This window comes from Miniopterus schreibersii, assembly GCF_964146895.1.
Source record: "Miniopterus schreibersii genome assembly, chromosome: X".
NCBI lineage: Eukaryota > Metazoa > Chordata > Mammalia > Chiroptera > Miniopteridae > Miniopterus > Miniopterus schreibersii.
The window spans coordinates 75,744,915-75,765,475 of NC_138104.1; the positions used below are offsets into that span (position 1 = coordinate 75,744,915).

The 20,561-nt window shown below is 40.3% G+C and overlaps 1 protein-coding gene and 1 long non-coding RNA gene across 4 annotated transcripts in view; one reads left to right on the plus strand and one right to left on the minus strand.

Annotated features, from left to right (window-relative positions):
• Positions 1 to 1,131: 1,131 nt before the first annotated feature.
• RGN (regucalcin) lies at positions 1,132 to 20,475 on the minus strand. 3 transcript variants are annotated; one of them, XM_081124857.1, is made up of 7 exons: positions 19,980 to 20,475; positions 18,088 to 18,268; positions 16,023 to 16,205; positions 5,141 to 5,356; positions 2,910 to 3,041; positions 2,260 to 2,414; positions 1,132 to 1,556 (listed from the first exon to the last, which is right to left on the minus strand). In XM_081124857.1, exons 2-7 carry the CDS (start codon positions 18,254 to 18,256, stop codon positions 1,506 to 1,508), a joined length of 906 nt encoding a protein of 301 aa, XP_080980983.1. In that variant the 5' UTR covers positions 18,257 to 18,268; positions 19,980 to 20,475; the 3' UTR covers positions 1,132 to 1,505. The 3 variants fall into 3 exon arrangements, with proteins under 3 accessions (XP_080980983.1, XP_080980984.1, XP_080980985.1); XM_081124858.1 differs by having other exon boundaries at positions 18,088 to 18,265; positions 19,980 to 20,382; XM_081124859.1 differs by lacking the exon at positions 2,910 to 3,041 and having other exon boundaries at positions 19,980 to 20,386.
• LOC308550720 overlaps positions 19,197 to 20,561 on the plus strand; it is a 32,994-nt gene continuing 31,629 nt past the window's right edge. Inside the window, exon 1 of the long non-coding RNA XR_013997956.1 lies at positions 19,197 to 19,474. This is a non-coding gene — a long non-coding RNA (uncharacterized lncRNA). The remainder of the gene's footprint in view (positions 19,475 to 20,561) is intronic.

Genomic DNA, 20,561 nt, shown 5'->3' on the forward strand with positions numbered 1-20,561 from the left:
AGATACCAGGTTAATCTACAAACACCAATCATGCTTTTTTTCTAAAAAAAAAAAGTCTTTATTGATTTCAGAGAGAGGAAGGGAGAGGGAGAGAGATAGAAACATCAATGATGAGAGAGTCATCATTGGTCTGCTTCCTCCTGCATGCCCCCTACTGGGGATCGAGCTTGCGACCCGGGCATGTGCCCTGACTGGGAATCGAACCTTGATCTCCTGAATGTTCAACTGCTAAGCCACTCCGGCCGGGCACCAATCATACTTTTATAAATGAGCAATGAACAATTGGGAACAAACAATTTTAAAATAATAATATCTACAATAGCTCCAAATAATGAAACACTTGGATGTAAATCTAACAAAACATGCCTACGATATGCATGCCGAAACTTACAAAACGCCGATCAAAGAAACTGAAGAATGTATGTCAACTATAACTAAAAAATAAAGAAATCAAAGAAGACTAAATAATTGGAAATACATGCCATGTTCATGGATTAGAAGGCTCAAAATAGTAAAAATGCCGATTCTCTCCAAATTATTCTACAGATTTAAAGCAATTGCAATTAAAATTGCAGCAGGATTTTTTATAGATATAGTCAAGCTGATTCTAAAATTTATATGGAATGCTAAAAGAACTAAAATAGCTAAAACAATTTTGAAAAAGAACAAATAAAAGAAATCACACTACCCATTTTTAAGGCTAATTTATAGTGATGGAAATCAGATCAGTGATTTTCTGGGGATGAGGACAGGCATACAGAGGGACCAAAGTAAAGGATTACAAAGGGATACAGGGAAAGTCTTGAGGCAGTGGATAGATTCATTATCTTGCTTGTGGTGTTGGTTTCTTAATAGATATATGTCAAACTTATCAAATTATATACTTTAAATATGTGTAGGTCAATTATAACTCAAAGCTATTTAAAAATATTCTTTCCAAAGTAATATATTACTTTTACATTTATTAGGTGGCATTTGGAACCATAGATTTTGTCAAAGTGTTTAATTCATATCCTTTAGCAATATTTTAGTCTAGTAAAATAATATATAGGAAGAGTAATATGAAGGTAGGTTACCCTTGCAGCACATTTTATAAGATTATGATGAAAATAAAAAGGAACATAATTGTAATAAGTCTTTAACAGATTACTATTTATTAGTTTGTTTGAAGCTTTAGGCATAGTAAGTATGGAATGCAGAATAAAGAACATGTACAGTCTCTTCCCTCTCCCCTTGTCTACCAGCAATTTGCAAAGAATCAAGAGGCTGGTTGACAGCTGAGCAATTCTTGACATTTTTATACTACCTTTGCAGAAGACCTTATAGTATGTAATCAGATCCACCTGCCACTTTTTGTTAAAAATCTCTACATTTTAAAAATAGTAAATAAAAATTTAATTCTGTTATAACATCATTGCCTCATTTTTTATTTTTATTTTTGGTAACTAGATTGAAATTTCAGCTCCAGAATTTTCTAGTTGTCTTCAAAGTTTCCTCCCTGCCACTTATCCTACATAAGGATAGGGAGGAATTCCTTTGACCCCCAGGCCAGTTATCTGTTAAAAGAAAAGAAAAGAGAGAAACTATGATTAAAAAGTATTTCACAAGTATTCTTCAAAAGCATTTTTATGATTCATATTATATATTTAGCCACTTATTATTTTTGTTTTATTTCCTATCATAAAAAGGAATTACTTGATTAGGTATTTATGATCTAACCCAATTGTTTGCACAGATAATTTTCTAACTAGCAACCATTTAAAACTAACTTGGATTTAAAACTGAATTTATTTCTATCATTTTCCCAGCTGTTAAGAAAGGGATTTGAACCAAATGATCTCTACATTTCTTTTCAGCTCAAAAGGTCTATAATTCTTACCAATGTTCATTTTGTTGCAAAAAAAAAATTTAAAAACCTGAAAGTATTCTTGTGACATCAAAACAATCAACTAATCTTATAAACATGTTTTGAAATACTGGTTTTCCAAGCCCATTCTACTGATTTATAGAATTTCAGCAAACATTACTGAGGTAAAAAAATATTTTTAAGAACTGTACAAAGGAGTCCAAAAATATTGTCTTGGACTTCAGATAACTTTCAGTCTAGAAAATCTAAATAAAATGTTTTTAAGTCTAGCATGATGAGCTTAAAATGCTAAGTGGAATTATGTTTTGGAACTATGAAAAAGCACTGATCACTCTATTATTTAACTGAGGATCTCCCACCTCACCCTTAAAGACAAAAAATAGCCAGATCACCTTGAAAATCCCACCAGCTTCAGGTTGCCGCAAAAGACCCTCAGGGTCTATTCCATCCCGGGCACAGGTCACATACATTTCAGAGTAATCCTTCCCTCCGAAGCAGCATGAGGTTGTTTTATCAACAGGCAACTTCACAGTTTGGAGTCTTTTCCCTAGAGCACCAAATATTTTATTTAAAGTCTACTTCTAGCAAATTTCTAACCTGTGAAAGCTTTCCAGACCCCTTGCAGAGTAATAAAGAAGTTTAAAGATGGTGGAGGTCAGACTTCAACCATGTATTTAACCTACTTTCCCTGACAATTTATTTACTTTGAGCAAAAAGACTTGCCTGCACAGGAAAAGAAGTTCTGACTATAAATTTGGGGCTATATCTTTGGCCTTTATTTCTAAAATCATCCAATTGAGACCTTTGAATATAAGGTGTCCCCCAAAAATGGATACATACACTTTGAATAATTATAAAGGCTGGGTTTATTAAAATACATTTCATTTTCAAAACTGAGCTATCAGCTGTTACAGTGTTACACATTTTCTTGGGACACCCTATATATTGTTGTCTAACTTTATTAGTAATGAAGTTTCTCTAGTCCCTAGTGTCTGGTGTTTTCTAGACATGACGGGGATTTTCCATTGTGCTGTGGGCCTACCTGTCTCAGGATCTAAACGAATCACTCTTCCTCCATTGTAACAGGCCACCCAAAGCTTCCCCTCGGCATCGATACACATTCCATCTGGGATTTGTTCTTCTTTCTCCAGCTTGTAAACACTTCTGCGGTTGGCTATGGTTTAAAAAAAGCACACACACACACATGCACACGCACCCCAAAACAACAGGCCACTCAATACTGAGCATCAAACAAAGCAATCAAGCTGATTATAAATACTGATCACTTCTGCTTATCCAGGGTCTGGTGTATGGGCACCACAGGTGGGATTTTTCAGAAGGATTCCCAACCCCAAACAATGACCAGAAACATGAGTGGGCACCCCTCAACGAAGAATTTTTACCACATGATTTGGGGTGGATCCATTCCCTTTAGTTTGGGTACAGAGATGTCTGTTTAAGCTTTCAGAGGAGGAGAGAAAAAAGAAAGCAGAATTCTTTTTTTTTTAAAGTATAGTTTTATTGATTTCAGATAGAGAGGAAAGGAGAGGGAGAGGCAGAAACATCAATGATGAGAGTCATTGATCAGCTGCCTCCTGCACGCCCCCCGCTGGGGATAGAGCCCACAACCTGGGCATGTGCCCTGACTGGGAATCGAACCATGACCTCCTTGATCATAGGTCGATGCTCAACCGCTGAGCCATGCCAGCTGGGCAAAAACAGAATTCTTAATTAATAAAATACCAATAGATCTTTTTGAGGTTGACCTGAAGACCTGCACGCCCACCTCAGATATATAGGGTGTCCCCCAAAATGTATACACACTTTGAATAATTATAAAGGCAATGTTTATTAAAATACATTTCATTTTCAAAATTGAGCCATCAGCTGTGTATACATTTTTGGGGACACCCTGTACTTCAGCCTGTGGTTAGACCTTTGCATACTTACAAAAATGCCTATGTTGATTACCTCCAAGATCGAGAAGGCAACTTACTGGTGACATGTGACCAATTCATTCATAAAAACTAAAACAATGTATGAGTTCTGTTTCTGCCCAACTGAATGATTCATAATCATCTTATCAAAACTAAATATTAGACAAGTTTCTTTCTGAAAGGAGGGGTATTATGAAATCAACTATCTGGCCTTAAAGGAATCAGAGCATACAAAAAACAAACATCAAAATCCAGAGGGACTTTACACTACAAAACGCAGGTCATTATAGTAATAAAATTGAGGTACAATGGAAAAAAATGTTAAAATCATGTATAACTAAGATGGGTAAAAACAATCATAAAAAGAGCACTACATATTTGAAAACAAAATATTTATATTGGAATGTTTTACCTCTGATTAAATCTATACAAGAGTCTTGTGATATTTTCAAGTCATTTTAATTATTGGTTTTGCTTAGTGGTTTGGCACCTTGCATAAAACAGTTTCAAGTACTCCCTTTTAAATATTTCTCAATAATTCCTTCCCTCTCAGTTTCCAACTATGGCTCATTTAGAGCCCAGTGATGGACTTAAACAATCTGTAACTACTTTTTGTTTTTTTACTTTTCCATTTTTAAAAACCCTCACCAGAGGATATATATATATTTATTGATTTTTAGAGAAAGGGGAAGTGGTGGGGGGCAGGGAGAGAAACATTGATGTGAGAAACACACATTGATCAGTTACCTCCCCTCCACTCCCTGATGGGGGATCGGAGATCAAACCGGCAAACTAGGTATGTGCCCTGACCAGGAATCAAACCCACAAATTTCTGGTGTACTGGATGACACTCCAACCAACTGAGCCAGCCGGACAGGGCTACTTTTCCATTTTGAAAGGTGCTCTCTGAGCACTTGCCTATAGTTAACTAAAGTACAAATAAGAAATATGTAAAAAAAGAAATATCATCCCCAAACTAGTTTTCTGTTCTTTTACCCCATTCTACCATATATTATTTGCCTTTAGGAACCTCCTGGTAGAACAGGATACATTTTACAATGAGCCTCTTTCTAGTGATGGTGGCAAGAAAGAGGATTAAAGATCTATCTATATTATGCCAAGTAGGGCGACATTCAGTTGTGTTAAGAGCCATGGCTTGACTGGATCATAGTCAAGTCTGTATAATCATTACCATACTGGGATAATAACATTGGGCAGCTCACTATTTGGTGAAATATGGACCCTTTCACATGGGTGGAGGGACAGGCAGCTTACTAATGACATACATATGAAAAAATATGAGCAGTATGAAGAAAAATAATAAAAAAGTACATACAGATCTTTCCTGTCTGCAAGTCATAGTCGAAGGCATCCACGGAGTAGGACAAGCTGTCAATGTAATAGAAGATTTTGTGGTCCAGTGACCAATCCAAACCATTGGAGATGTCCACCTGGTCAAAATACTTTTCCACATGGTGGTCAGGAAAGAGGGAGAACAGGGACCCTTGGTGCCGCTCCAGAACTCCTGGGGCTGTTTCCTCAGCCATGGTGCCTGCGAAAACCAAAGACCACTGAGCTCAGCCCCCACTGCATCTTGCCTATGGTGACACCATCTTTTCTTACCAGGGTTCCTTCCCATGATTAAATCAAGGAATTTATACAATCTCAATCTGGGTCTGATTTTCTTTTTTTAGAAATATATCTTCATTGATTTCAGAGGAAGGGAGAGGGAGAGAGAGAGAGAGAAACATCAATGATGAGTCATTGATTGGCTGCCTCCTGCACATCCCCAACTGGGGATTGAGCCCGCAACCTGGGCATGTGCCCTGACCAGGAATCGAATCGTGATCTCCTGGATCCTAGGTCAATGCTCAGCCTTTGAGCCACACCTGGCCAGGCTTGGTCTAATATTTTTAAAAAATGACAACTGCTTTCTTGTAAGGCAAATCAAAACTACACAGGTTCTAGTTTCAGATAAGAAGGAGTACATCTGCACCAACTTCATTTTCTCCCACTGAGCACAACTATACAACCTGGACAAAGTGTGTGGCATAGCTGTTTGAGAACTCTGAAAAGTAAGTATCATGAAGCTCAGGGAAGAACAATAGAATTTGTGGTGAGTTCTAGTTGGTGGTGAGTTCTCCATTTTAGCCTCCAGTATGCCCCAGCCTGAATTTAGCACAGCCTGAAACTTGGAAGTGAGTACTATGGCGCAGACAGACAGAGATCCAAGAGAAACCCTCTAGATCTGGCTCAAGGAGCAGAAAAGGAAACTCCCGAGGTTCAGAGAGAGTAGAAGAAATCCCCTGGCTTTTAAAATTGAATTTATTGGGGTGACATTGGTTAATAAAATCATGCAGGTTTCAGGTATACAACTCTACAATACATCAGCCGTATATTGCATTGTGTGCCCACCATACCAAGTCAAGTCTCCTTCCATCACCAATTATCCTCCATTTCCCTTCTTCTATCTCCCCTTGTCCCCCTCTCTCTGGCAATTTCCACTCCATTTTCTCCATTCTTTCATGCATTGGTTCCCAGGCAATTCTGCAGCAAAGGTTGCAACAACAGAGTGTGTCCAGCAACAGGAAACTACAGGAATTGAATCTCTGAGGGAAGGGGACATTCTGCTCTATTTGGTGAAGATTCAGCTTCAAAAAGTTAGAGCCAAACATTGTTGCTTTTATGTTCTCTCTCTCTGTCTTCCTGCCACTTGACCTTGGAGAGAGCGCAATCATAGAGATGGGCTGTTTCTGGCTAGAGAAATGAAAGGGGAGCTCTAGCAAACTGGAATCTACCTGGAGATAGTGAAGAAGGATGTTGCACAGGAATGCAACCCCACAAAACTGTCTATGATCTTCTGGACTCATCTTCTACTTGTACATGCATGGATCTGATTCTAATTAGCATACCAAACACTGAGAGTGGTGCTGTGGATAGAATTCCTTACCAAACACTGAGAGTGGTGCTGTGGATAGAATTCCTTCTAAGTCTCCGACTGACCATTGAGTGGAATGCATGTGGGACAAATCCTAATGGAACTAAGAGAAAGCAGATTGGAATTGTGGTCTGAGTTCTGATCCTAAATATACAGATTGCTTAATAAAACAAATATATAAATATGCTCCATAGGATTTAAACAAGACTCAGGGTCTCATAATATAATAGTCAAAATGTCCAGGATACTGTCTAAAATGACTTGGCAACACAAAGAAGCATGAAAATCTCAAGTTGTATAAAAAAAGAAGCAACAGATTTAAAAAAATGGCACAGATGTTGGAATTATTTGACAAAGAGTAAAACAGCTCTTATGAGTAATTTGTAAACAGCCTTGAAACAAAACTCAAAATAGAAAATATCACCAAAGAAATAGAAGATATAAAGGATAACCAAATGAAAATTTTAGAACTGAAAAAGAAAATAACTGAACTAAAAAATCTCACTGGATAGAGAGAACCCAAATAAATAAAATCAGAAATGAAAGAGGCGATATAACAACTGATCCAACAGAAATACAAAGGATTGTAAGAAAATATTATGAGCAACTATATGCCAACAAATTGGACAACATAGGGGAAATGGACAAATTCCTAGAAGCATGCAACCTTCCAAAGCTGAATCAAGAAGAGGCAGAAAACCTGAATAGGCTGATAACAACTAATGAAATTGAAGCAGTAATCAAAAAACTCCCAGCAAACAAAAGTCCTGGACCAGATGGATTTACAGGCGAGTTTTACCAAACATTCAAAGAAGAATTAACACCTATTCTATTCAAACTATTCCAGAAAATTCAAGAAGAGGGAAAACTCCCAAACTCTTTTTATGAGGCCAGCATCATCCTAATCCCAAAACCAGATAAAGACACTACAAAGAAAGAAAATTACAGGCCAATATTCCTGATGAACATAGATGCTAAAATCCTCACTAAAATAGTAGCAAACCGGATCCAGCAATACATTAAAAAGATCATACATCATGACCAAATGGGATTTATTCCAGGGATGCAAGGCTGGTACAACATCCACAAATCAATAAATGTGATACATCACATAAACAAAATGAAGGACAAAAATCATATGATCATATCAATAGACGCAGAAAAAGCATTTGACAAAATCCAGCACCCATTTCTGATAAAAACTCTCAGCAAAGTGGGACTAGAGGGATCATACCTCAACATAACAAAGGCCATATATGACAGACCTACAGCCAACATCATACTCAATGGGCAAAAACTAAAACCATTTCCCTTAAAAACTGGAACAAGACAGGGATGTCCACTTTCACCACTCTTATTCAACATGGTACTGGAAGTCCTCGCCATAGCCATCAGACAGGAAGAAAACATCAAAGGTATCCAAATTGGAAAGGAGGAAGGAAAACTGTCATTATTTGCAGATGACATGATATTGTACATAGAAAACCCTAAAGACTCCATCAAAGTACTACTAGATTTGATAAACGAATTTGGCAAGGTAGTTGGATACAAAATCAACATCTGGAAATCAATGGCATTCTTATACACCAATAATGAACTTTCAGAGAGAGAAACTAAAAAAGCAATACCATTTACCATTGCAACTAACAAAATAAGATACCTAGGAATAAACTTAACCAAGGATGTAAAAGACCTGTACTCGGAAAACTACGTGACACTGAAAAAAGAAATAGAGGAAGATTTAAACAAGTGGAAGAACATACCATGCTTATGGATTGGAATAATTAATATCATTAAAATATCTATACTACCCAAAGCAATTTATGAATTTAATGCAATTTCTATGAAAATACCAACAGCATATTTCACAGACCTAGAACAAACATTTCGAAAATTTATATGGAACCAGAAAAGACCCTAAATAGCTGCAGCCATCTTGAGAAAAAACAACACAAAAAAACAGAGTGGGAGGGATCACATTACCAGACTTCAAACTATATTACAAAGCCACTGTAATAAAAACGGCCTGGTATTGGTACAACAACAGGCATATAGGTCAATGGAACAGAACAGAACAGAGACCCCAGAAATAGACCCATGCCATTATGGTGAGTTAATATTTGACAAAGGAGGCAAGAGTATCCAATGGAGTAAGGACAGTCTCTTCAATAAGTGGTGCTGGGAAAATTGGACAGATACATGCAAAAGAATGAAACTAGACCACCAACTTTCACCATACACAAAAATAAACTCAAAATGGATAAAAGACTTAAATGTAAGTCACGAAACCATAAAAATCCTGGAAGAAAACATAGGCAGCCCAGCCGGGCATGGCTCAGCGGTTGAGCGTTGACCTAGGATCCAGGCGATCAGGGTTCGATTCCCGGTCAGGGCACATGCCCGGGTTGTGGGCTGCAGCCGATCAGTGACTCTCTCATCATTGATGTTTCTATCTCTCTCTCTCCCTCTCCCTTCCTCTGTCTGAAATCAATAAAGATATGTTAAAAAAAAAGAAAAAAAAAAGAAAACATAGGCAGTAAAGTCACAGACATCCCATGTAGTGGACTTTTCACTGATACATCTCCTAGGGCAAGAGAAACAAAAGAAAAAATAAACACATGGGACTACATCAAACTAAAAAGCTTCTGCACAGCAAAAGAAAACAGCTTCAAAATACAAAGGAACCCCACGGTCTGGGAAAACATATTTGCCAAGGATGAATCTGATAAGGGGCTAATTTCCAAAGTGTACAAAGAACTCATAGCACTCAGCAAGAGAAAGACAAACAACCCAATTAAGAAATGGGCAAAGGACTTAAATAGACAGTTCTCCAAAGAGGACATACGGATGGCCAAGAGACACATGAGAAAATGCTTGACGTCGATAATCATCAGAGAGATGCAAATTAAAACCACAACGAGGTATCACTTCACACCTGCCAGAATGGCTGCCATCAACAAATCAACAAATGACATGTGCTGGCGAGGGTGTGGAGAAAGGGGAACCCTAGTACACTGCTGGTGGGAATGCAGACTGGTGCAACCACTATGGAAAACAGTATGGAGCTTCCTCAAAAAATTAAAAATGGAGCTGCCGTTTGACCCAGTGATTCCACTCCTAGGAATGTATCCTAAGAATCCTGAAACATTCATCAGAAAGGATATATGTATCCCGATGTTCATAGCAGCACAGTTTACAATAGCTAAGATCTGGAAGCAGCCCAAGTGCCCATCAGTAGATGAGTGGATAAAAAAGCTGTGGGACATTTACACCATGGAATACTACGCAGCTGTAAAGAAGAAGAATCTCGTACCCTTTGGGACAGTATGGATGGACCTGAAGAATATTATGCTAAGTGAAATAAGCCAGGCAGAGAAAGACAAACATCACATGATTTCGCTTATACGTGAAATCTAAAGAACTTAATAAACAGATGAACAGAATAGATTCAATGACATGGAAGCATAGATAAGACTGACGAATATCAGAGGGATGGAGGAGGGCGGGTGGGTGGAGGGGGAGAGAGTAACCAAAGAATTTATGTGCACAGCCCGGCCGGGCGTGGTTGAGCGTCGACCTGGGATCCAGGCGATCGGGGTTCGATTCCTGGTCAGGGCACATGCCCAGGTTGTGGGCTGCAGCCGATCAATGACTCTCTCATCATTGGTGTTTCTATCTCTCTCTCTCCTCTCCTTTCCTCCCTCTGAAATCAATAAAGATATATTAAAAAAAAAAAAAAAAGAATTTATGTGCATATATACACAACCCACGGACATGGACAAAGGTGGGGAGAGGGACTGGGAGGGGGAAGGAACGGGGTGGAACGGATTATTGGGGAGAAAAAGGGACATCTGTAATATTTCAAACAATAATAAAATAAAAAAAGAAATCTCACTGGATGGACTCAATAGCAGAAAAGAGATGACAGAGGAAAGAGTCAGTGTACCTTATGGCAGACCAATAGAAACTGTCAAGTCTGAACAACAGAAATAATAAAGATTGAAAAAAGTGAACAGAGCTTTAGAGACCTGTGAGACAACAGCAAAAGGGCTAACATATGTCACTGGATTCCTAGAGAAAAGGAGAAAGAATACAGGTCCAAAAATATTTGAAGAAGTAATGGCTCAAAACTCCTCAAGTCTGGTGAAAAGCACAAAACTATAGATCCAAGAAGCTGAGCAAACCCAAAACAGGATAAGGCCAAAGAAACCTATACCCAGATACATCATAATTAAATTTCTGAAAACTGAAGTCAAATATAAATCCTTGAGATCAATGAAAGGAAAATGACATATTAAGTATAGGGGAATAATGATTTCAATGACCATAAATTTTTCTTGAGAAACCATGGAGGTCAGAAGGAAGTGACACATTTTTAATTTGCTGAAAGAAAAAAAAGTGTCAACATAAAATTCTATATTCAGTGAAAATACCCTTCAAGAGTGAGGGTGAAATAAAGACATTCTCATATAAAGTAAAACTAAAAGAATTCATAGCCAGTAGACCTCCTCTAAAAGAATTGCTAAAGGAAGTTCTTTAGACAGAAAGGAAATTATACCAAAAGGAAGTATGAAACATAAGTGAAAGAAGAGCAATAGAAATAGTAATTATATGAGTAAATATAATAGACTATTCTTCTTTTTAGTTCTTTAAAAATATTTCTGATTGGTGAAAGCAAAAACTACATTTTGTTTCCCCAAAAACTACATTTTCTGATGGGATTTTCAATGTATGTGTATAAAGACAACTATAGCATAAAGAGGTAAGTGCCAATTGAAGTGGTAAAATATTGGTTCTAGATAGACTAAAAAGCTAACTATATATTTTGCAACCCTTAAAAAAACTAAGCAAAGAGATATAGTAAAAAATCACACCCGGCCGGGTGTGGCTCAGCGGTTGAGCATCAACCTAGGATCCAGGCGATCGGGGTTCGATTCCCAGTCAGGGCACATGCCCGGGTTGCGGACCCGATCACCAGCAGGGGGCATGCAGGAGGCAGCCGATCAATGACTCTCTCATCATTGATGTTTCTATTCCTCTCTCTCCCTTTCCTTTCCTCTCTCTGAAATCAATAAAGATATATTTAAAAATATATTTTAAAAAATCACAAGAAATAAATTAAAATTGAATTCTAAAAAGTATTCAAATAACCCAAAAGGAGGCAGGAAAGGGGGAAGCAGAAGAAGAAGAACAACAAAAATACGGAGGGGCGAAAAAAGAAAACATAATAAAAGGGTAGATTGAAGTCACAGCATATCAATAATTACATTAAATGTAAATAATATAAATACATCAATTAAGTAGAGACTATCAAAAAGAATGTTTTAAAAAATCCAACTATAAGTTGTCTACAAGAAACTCACTTCAAATATAATGATATAGGTAGCTTAAAGGTAAAAGAATGAAAAAAGATATACCATGCAAATACTAATCGAAAGAAAACTGGAGAGGCTATATTAATATCAAAAAGCCTATGTTAACATCAGCCAAAATATACTTACAGCAAAGAAAATTTACCAGAGATAAATAGGAGTACTACATATTGAAAATTCACTAAGGAGACATAGTGATTCTAAATGTGTATGTGCTTAACAACAGAGCTTCAAATACACAAAACAGAAGTCAGAACTGAAAGGAAAAATAGACAAATCCACAATAATGGTTGATGTCAGCATCCCTCTCTCAGTAATAGATACAAGTAGACAGAGAATCAGCAAAGAAACAGAAGAACTGAACAGCATCAACCATTTGGCTCTAAGGACATTTATAGAACACTCCACTCAACAATAGCAGAATACACATTCTTCTCAAGTGCACATGGAATAGATTTGAGTGTGGTCTCAAGGGACAGAGCAGAATTTGACTCTAAGGAAGAAAATGGAAAGCTCATTTACTTTACCAAGCTCCATCTGAAAGAAGAGTGAGGAAAGGGGACTAAACCTGGGAAGCCTGAATAGCAAGCGAGACACGGTAAATTCTCCCTGCTGGAGAGAAGGATGCTCACATGGCAGTGTCTTGCTATAGGGCAGGTGGGTTTGTTTTATTAACATTCCTCCCCATTATCTGCCTTACAGAAAGAGATGCCTGGAACATGAATGTGAACCTCCCACTGCTCAGAAGGGCTCTTCCTTAGTGGGAAAGAACAACCTGAGGCCTTGGTTTACGCATCGGTAACCAGCAGTAAGCACAGACAGGTCAGACCTTGGGTGTGGTGACACCTCCAGGGTACTACCTACTATCCTGAGACCCCATCTAGACTATCAGATGACCCCACCCTTTTCTGGTCCAGGGGCACCTCTTAGCACCTGCTGAAAGATATGAACTCTCTCTAGAAAAAGGTTGTCAGATGCTTCAACTAGTATGTATCTCACAATGCTGCTTATAATTGTAAGGGTTCTCCTGAGGACACAGATTAAGAACTGGGGGTCCCAGGCTAAGAACTCAGGCCTCAGAGGACATCTTTATTTTGTCTCGCAAAGTGCCACAGAACTGTAAACTTCTAGCCATAATGGAGTGAGAAAATCATTTTCAACAGGAGGTAAAGTATCCAATCATATTTCTTTATCTTGCAGAAATTACCCACAGAAGGGTTTCCAACGGATTCTCATTTTAATCTGTCACCCTGTCCTGGACTAGATCTGTGGTTGTGTCAAGTTCAAGAAGGTGGGGAGCAACCCACAGCCAGCTGTTCAGATCTTACCCACCTTTCCATGTTGAAAGTGAATGGAGCCAGGACAGCATGGCTGATAATGGGAGGGGGCAGTGTGGGGACGTAAAAACATCAAGGATTTAGAATCAACTTTGACTAACTTATAGGGTAGTTATAATGGGAGGCAAATGAAGAATAGTTATGAAATGCATTATTTAAGTTCAAACTGTAGTTAAAATTCATTTAAAGCTGGCAGTGAGAGAGAGAGAGGGAGAGAGGGGGAGAAAGAGCAGTCACTCTGCAACCATCACAGTAAAGATTGGTTCAAGTGAGAATCATCAAAGAATATAAAACCTAAGTGAGAAATTCTGATGAGGACCAGGATATTTGTTTGGGCTTTAAGTATCTCCTCATTTTGTAGACAGCACCAAGGTGGCCCCTAATGATCCCTGCCTCCCATTTCACACCCTTGTACAGCCTTCTTCATCATTGCCTGTGTGATAGCACATGGTAGAAGTGATGCTATGTCACTTCTGAGACTGATTATAGTAAGGCTAGCTTCCATCTTGGGCAGGCTCTCTCTCTCTCTCTCTCTCTCTCTCTCTCTCTCTCTCTCTCTCTCTCTCCTCTCTCTCACATCACCAGCTGTGGGGAAAGCCATGTCCCAAGCAGCCCTATGGGAAGACCCACTTAGTAAGGGACAGAAACCTCCTGCCAACCCTCCACATGAATGAGCTTACAAGCAGATCCTCCAGGCTCCTTCAGAGACTCCAGTCCCTTCTGAGGCTATAGCCTCAACTGACAGCTTGACTGCAATTTCATGACATAACCTTGAACTAGAACCATTCAACTAAGCCACACCCAGACTCTTGACCTTCAGAAAGGGTGTGAGATAATAAATGTTTATTATTTCAGGCCATTATATTTCAGGGTAATTTGTTACACAGCAACAGATAACTAACAAATCTTACAAAATGCTTATAAATTGCAATTAAAAAATAACTGTGAAGCCTGGCTGGGCATGGCTCAGTGGTTGAGCATTGTCCTATGATCCAGGAGATCATGATTTGATTCCCTATCAGGGCACATGCCCAGGCTGTGGGCTCGATCCCCAGCAGGGAGCATGCAGGAGACAGCCTATCAATGACTTTCATCATTGATGTTTCTATCTCTCCCTCTCCCTCTCCCTTCCTCTTTTTGAAATCGATAAAGACATATTAAAAAAAAATTAACTGTGAAGTAGAGAAATCTGAGATCTTGATTGGATGATCAAAGCTAACATTACCAATTAAGGACAGATGGTATCCAGATGGGATACCCCAAGAAAGGCAGAACATCACCTAAGCAGTATTCTAACCATGAATGTATAGCATCTATCCAACTACAAGAAAATATTAGACAAACACAAAAAATGAGGGATGTTCTATTGAAAGAGGGGGAAGTTGGGTTGGGACTGTGTTCTTTAAAAATGGCAATGTCATAAAAAACAAAGAAAGGCTATATTCCATTGCAGATTAAAGAAACATGACAACTAAATGCAATACATGGTGCTAGTCTGGAACCTGTACTAGAGGGAAAAATGCTATAAAGGACATTAAAAATTAACCAAATGGTCAATTGACAAAATTGGAATATAGATAGTAAGTACATCAGATAAAATATTGTATTAATGTTAACTTTTAAATTTATTTTAAAAATACATCTTTATTGATTTCAGAGAGAGGAAGGGAAAGAGAGAGAGACAGAAACATCAATGATGAGAGAGTCATTGATCGGATGTCTCCTGCACGCCCCCTGCTGGGGATTGAGCCGGTAACCGGGACATGTGCCCAGGGTGGGAATTGAACCACAATCTCCTGCATCCTAGGTTGATGCTCAACCGCTGAGCCATGCTGGCTGGGCAATGTTAAACTTCTTTAAGTTAATAACTGTGCTGTGGTCATGTAAGAATATGCCATGTTTCTTGGAAAATTCACACTAAAATATTTTAGTAATAAAGGCACATGACATATGCAACTTATTTTCAAATGATTCTGGAGAAAAATTTATATATGTAGAGAGAGTAAATGAAACAAAAAGTTGACAATAGGTGAATTCAGGTAAAGGGTACACAGAAAAGTACCAGTTGTACTTTTAAAATAATTTTTATTTTTTATTGATTCCAGAGAGAGGAAAGGAGAGAGAGGGATAGAAACATCAACGATGAGAATCATTGATCAGCTGCCTTCTGCACACCCCCTCCTGGGGATCGAGCCTGAAACCTGGGCATGTGCGCTGACTGAGAATTGAACCCATGATCTCTTGGTTCATGGGTCAACACTCAACCACTGAACAACACTGGCCGGGTAAGTCTTACTTTTTTCTGTAAATTTGAAATTATCTCTAATTTAAACATCATCAACAAAACTTCTGTATTTAAAACTTATTTAAACTATAAAAGTACCATATAAATTTTAGTCTCTGTTAGAGACAGATACTGAAAGGAATATCTATGAAGTTTTTACTCAAGTAATAACAAAAGAACTCAAGACCCATTTTGCATAACACTTTTACCACTAAAGCAGTGGGACTTTTATAAGTGATAACATTTTCTCCCAAGCTCAGTAAATAGGTGCTAAAGATAAACCATACCAGCAAAGTATCTGCCAGCGGGATCCACCTTCCCATCATTGAATCGATTGTTTTTCTTGTCTTTATCTACTGTGGCCAGGACAATGGCTGACTGATCTTCCCAGTTCAAAGCACAAAACTTTGTTCCAATTGTGGCGATATAGCCTCCGGACTGGCGAAGGGCCACAGAGCTGACTGGGGCATCTGCAGAGGCAAAAGCAACAGTCAGGATGCAGCAAGCAGCCCAGGGGTTGAGCAGCACGCTGAGGCTATTACGCCACCTGGAGTCTCTAAGAGAATCATTGCAGCTCTTTTGACAATGGGTGTGCGCTCTTCGTTCTGTTAAGTAGTGAAGGCTACATAACGGAGTATATTTGTTGTTGATAAACTCCATGCGCTGTTCTGGACAGCAGGGACAGAAAAGTGAGTAAAATCCAACTCTATTGGAAGTCCCCAGTCTAGCAGAGAAGTTAGAACCACAGCAGCCACCACACATTGGGGCAGGCACCACATCAAGTTCAGAGGAGGGGTTCCTAATGGGGGGGAGGCACCAGAGCAGTTGTCACAGAACAAGAAATGCTCAACTTGCTTGATCTCCAGGAAACTCAGAGACAAACTCTATTCAGCTCCAGCAACTGGGTTTTGTGGCTTCCTTCTCTCCTTCCAATACAGCACTGTCTTTTTAAAGGGGCCCTATTTAATTAAAAATTAAATTAAAATTTATTTAAATTAAATACTACTTTAATTTAATCACTTAATTAAATAAAGTTAATTTGATTAAAATATTTTGTTGGAATGTAATTTAAGTTTAGTTAAAATTTGTTTAATTAAAAATTGTTTCTTAAATCCTTTTTGGAAGTAGGCAGGATAAAAGTAATAAACAGAAATGTGGATGCAGTGATAAAACAGTCACCTGTTTTCATTATATTACTGTATTTTGTATTCTTAAATTTTAGGTTTTCTGAGTTTAATATTTTTCCTTGTGTAAGGAAATGTTTTTTAAAGTGGAGACATTGATTACCATAGTGAGCAGTCATGGGAAACAAATCCTACTCAGTGCAAAGTACTGGGTGCTCAGGGAGCAGCTCTAAGCTAAAAGCCCTGCTCAGAAGTTGATTTGAGCCACTGAGGGTCCCAGGGAACATGCAGACACTATTAGGAGGGGCACATTCTCATCAGAGATCCCAGCCTTTGGAAGAGACTTGTTAGCTTTCTAAGCTACTGCTGACACCACAAGCCCTTTCCATGGTTTGGGATGGGGTTTGCAGATTAGGGTAGGAATGTGCTGATAATATGTGCATGCTTGGAAAGAGAGACCAGGGAAGGCGTGGGTCCCTCCCACCACTCCACCTCAGCAGTCACAGTCACTTTGCCTCTTGCCATAGTCATATCCCAGGGTGAACTAAAAAACTGTTTCCTCTCATTAAAAAAAAAAAGTTTGAGGTCCCCAGTTCTGGGTTGACAGAGAGTGTCCCAAATGCTACATAAATACCTGGTATTTCTTCCCTCAAACGCAATAATGAAAACAAGAAACTTCTTTCTCTATGGCTAATCAGTCAAGCCCATCCTATTGGACCATAGAATGCCATAAACTCCTCCTCTGGAAATCACCCAGCCGTAAACAGAATCACACTCGAAGGGACTGGGAATTCTGTTGTGAATCCTATTTTGCAGAGTTAACAGGTAGTTCTGGTTGATGCTTTATAAGTCCAAAAGCTCTTCTTTTCACATTCAAAGAAGGGATATACTCTTATTTATTTTTTCAATTAAGCCCTTGGTCTGACCCAAGGTAGACAGCAGTCTCCAGCTTTCAATGCTGTTACCTGAAGGTGCTAAGGAAAGATCCTACAGGGCCTCATTATCAGAACAAAATGGGGAATGCTGCCCCTCACCCACAGAGGGAAAGTATTGTCCATCCAGAATTTACTTCTGGGTCAAAGTGGGAGGACGCAGACAGCATGCCAATCTGAACGTTTTACAGCATATTCAGCACGCTTTAACAAGGGCCTGGGGAGTGACACTCCCGGTGACCGCCCCCCCCAAGGAAAAGATGGCTGGCTGCGTGTATCTGAGCCTTCATCCTTACCCACGGTCACTCGATGAATTTGTTTGCTGAGTGAATCCCACCGGCAAACCTTTTTTGCAGGAATATCTACGAAGAGCAGAGAATTGGACTCTTCCTCCCACAGCGGAGACTCACCGCACCGGCAGTTCTCAGGCAGGACACACTCAATCTTAATGGAAGACATTGTCATGGAGGAGATCTACTGAAGGTGACAGAGACAAAATGAAATGTAATCTCATGGAGCAAATTCAGTGCAACATCTGGCTTGAGACCCTGCTAAGCTCCCAGTACAGATTGAGTTGTTTTTATTAGAACTAGAAAGGCTGGGCACACTTTTCCCAAATCAGAACAAAATATGCAATGTGGCAGGAGGAGATGTGTCTGAAAAAGAATGAAGAGCTGAGAAGCGATAGCATGAGACATCTTCAACCAAACCTACCAACCAGGGCTTTTTTTCAAGCTATCTTTGAGGGAGACAGAGAGCGAGAGAGAGCGAGCAACCCCGGGTGGTGTGGCTCAGCGGCTGAGCATCAACCTAGGATCCAGGAGATCAAGGTTCGCTTCCTGGTCAGGACACATGCCCGGGTTGCGGGCTTGATCCCCAGTGGGGAGCGTGCAGGAGGCAGCTGAGCAATGACTTTTTCATCAGTGGTGTTTCTCTCTCTCTCTCCCTTCCTCTCTCTGAAATCAATAAAGACATTTAAAAAAAAAAAAAGAGAGAGAGAGAAAAACACTCCAACATTCACACCTTGCTGCTAGTGACCCTCAGAGAGCCAGCTGCTCAGAGGAGGCAAGGCTGCTCTTTATGCCAGCCCCCAGCCCAGCCCCCCAGCCCCCAGGGTGGATCAGGGCGGCGGCTCCCTCGTGGGTGCTCCTCTGCGAGTGTGCAGGTCACGTTCTCCTGCTGCCCTCCCCACCCGCTGATGTTGATTCACTCCCCTGATCCTTCAAAGGCCAAAGCCTTCCCACTTTACATTTTTTTTTTCTGAGCTGCACTTTAAAATATATGTTCATCAGTGATAATACACTGAATTAGAACTAACATCCGTTTTCAAATTCAGACAATGGAAGGGGCGGGAAAAAGGCCACCATCTGGGCACCCTTGTGGGAACTGAGAGCCGCTCAGCTTTCTTGCTGCCTAGGCAGGTACAGTGCCAGTTTGGCAGGAAGTCTTGAACTCGGCGGGCAGGAACATTCTATGCCGGAACTTTAGGCCAGAGACTGATCAACAATCAGGGAGAAGAAAAAGACATATTATCAGAAAAGTAAAAACATTGCCTAAGAAACCCATGTGGGAGAGGGAAAACAGGCAACTTTCAAGAGCCTTCTCTCTCTCCAGAACTCTGCCCTGATGATGACGCAAATCTCCTGAGTCTCCATCCTTTACCCTGGTATCTACCTGCTTGAAGTAAGTGGTCTCACATACACAATGGGCAAATTAATGATGGGGGGGGGGGGAGAGATTATCTTTGTTTTAATATTTTCTTCAGTAAACTGCATTCTTTTTTAAAGGAAACACACAGCTCAAATCAGCCTCATACCAACTGCCAGCGTCTCAGCATTTGCAGTTTTCATTGTTAAAAACTGGCACAGGCTCCAAAGGCCTTCTTGCTATCAGTAGGCGATAAAAACCCAAGATCAGACACAGGTTTTCGCAAGAGCAGCTTTTAACCGCACACTCCTCGTGCAAGCCAACGGCTGGCAAATGTCCCCTTTCTGCCAGGGCTCCTGAGAGCACGGCCCAAGGAGGGGGTTGTGACTGAAAACGGGTGGGGGTGGCTGGGCGGGGAGGAGGGAAGCGGCTCCTGTTACACGAGGGTACCTGCGCAGGCGAGGGGCCACCGAGCTCTGTGGTAGCACTGCTGCGGCCTCAGGTGACAGTGAGGCCCTGAAAGGCTGAAGGTCGAGCTCACCTGGGGTCCGGCTGTGCAGGTCTCGGGCTAGTCAGAGGGCAGTCGGTGTCCTTCGCGCCGCCCTGGTCTGAAGACCAGACTAAGTGGGTTGAGCTCGGTTGTCGCCAGACCTTTCTTCTCCGGCAAGGGGGCGGGGAGGTCGGGCTGGTGACTTCTAGGTGGCTCAAAGGTCAGGCAGTGGAGCGGGAGGGGCCATGGGGGGCCGAGACTCGGAAGGTTGAGTGGGGGGATGGGACCTTCAAGCCCCAACGCCGCCCTCCTCCATCTCCGCAGGAAGAATCCTGCAGAGCCACCAGGGCGGGGGGTGGTGGGGGGGGGGTGGAGGCTTGGAGCCTAGTGAACCTAAGCTTTGGAATTTGGACGGATAGCTCAAGTTTCTCTCTTAGGCAAAAAGTTGTTCAAATGCCTAACAGATTGGGTGGAGGGTCAGCGCAAGCTAACAGGTTAACAAGGACAGAACAAAGCGGTCACACAATCCTCTCTTCCTATTGGAGACGCTGATGGCTGGAGGCCAGCTCTTGCAAAACGTTTTTTGGTGGAGGGAGAGGAAAGGCTTGATTTAATTTAAAAATCTTACAGAAT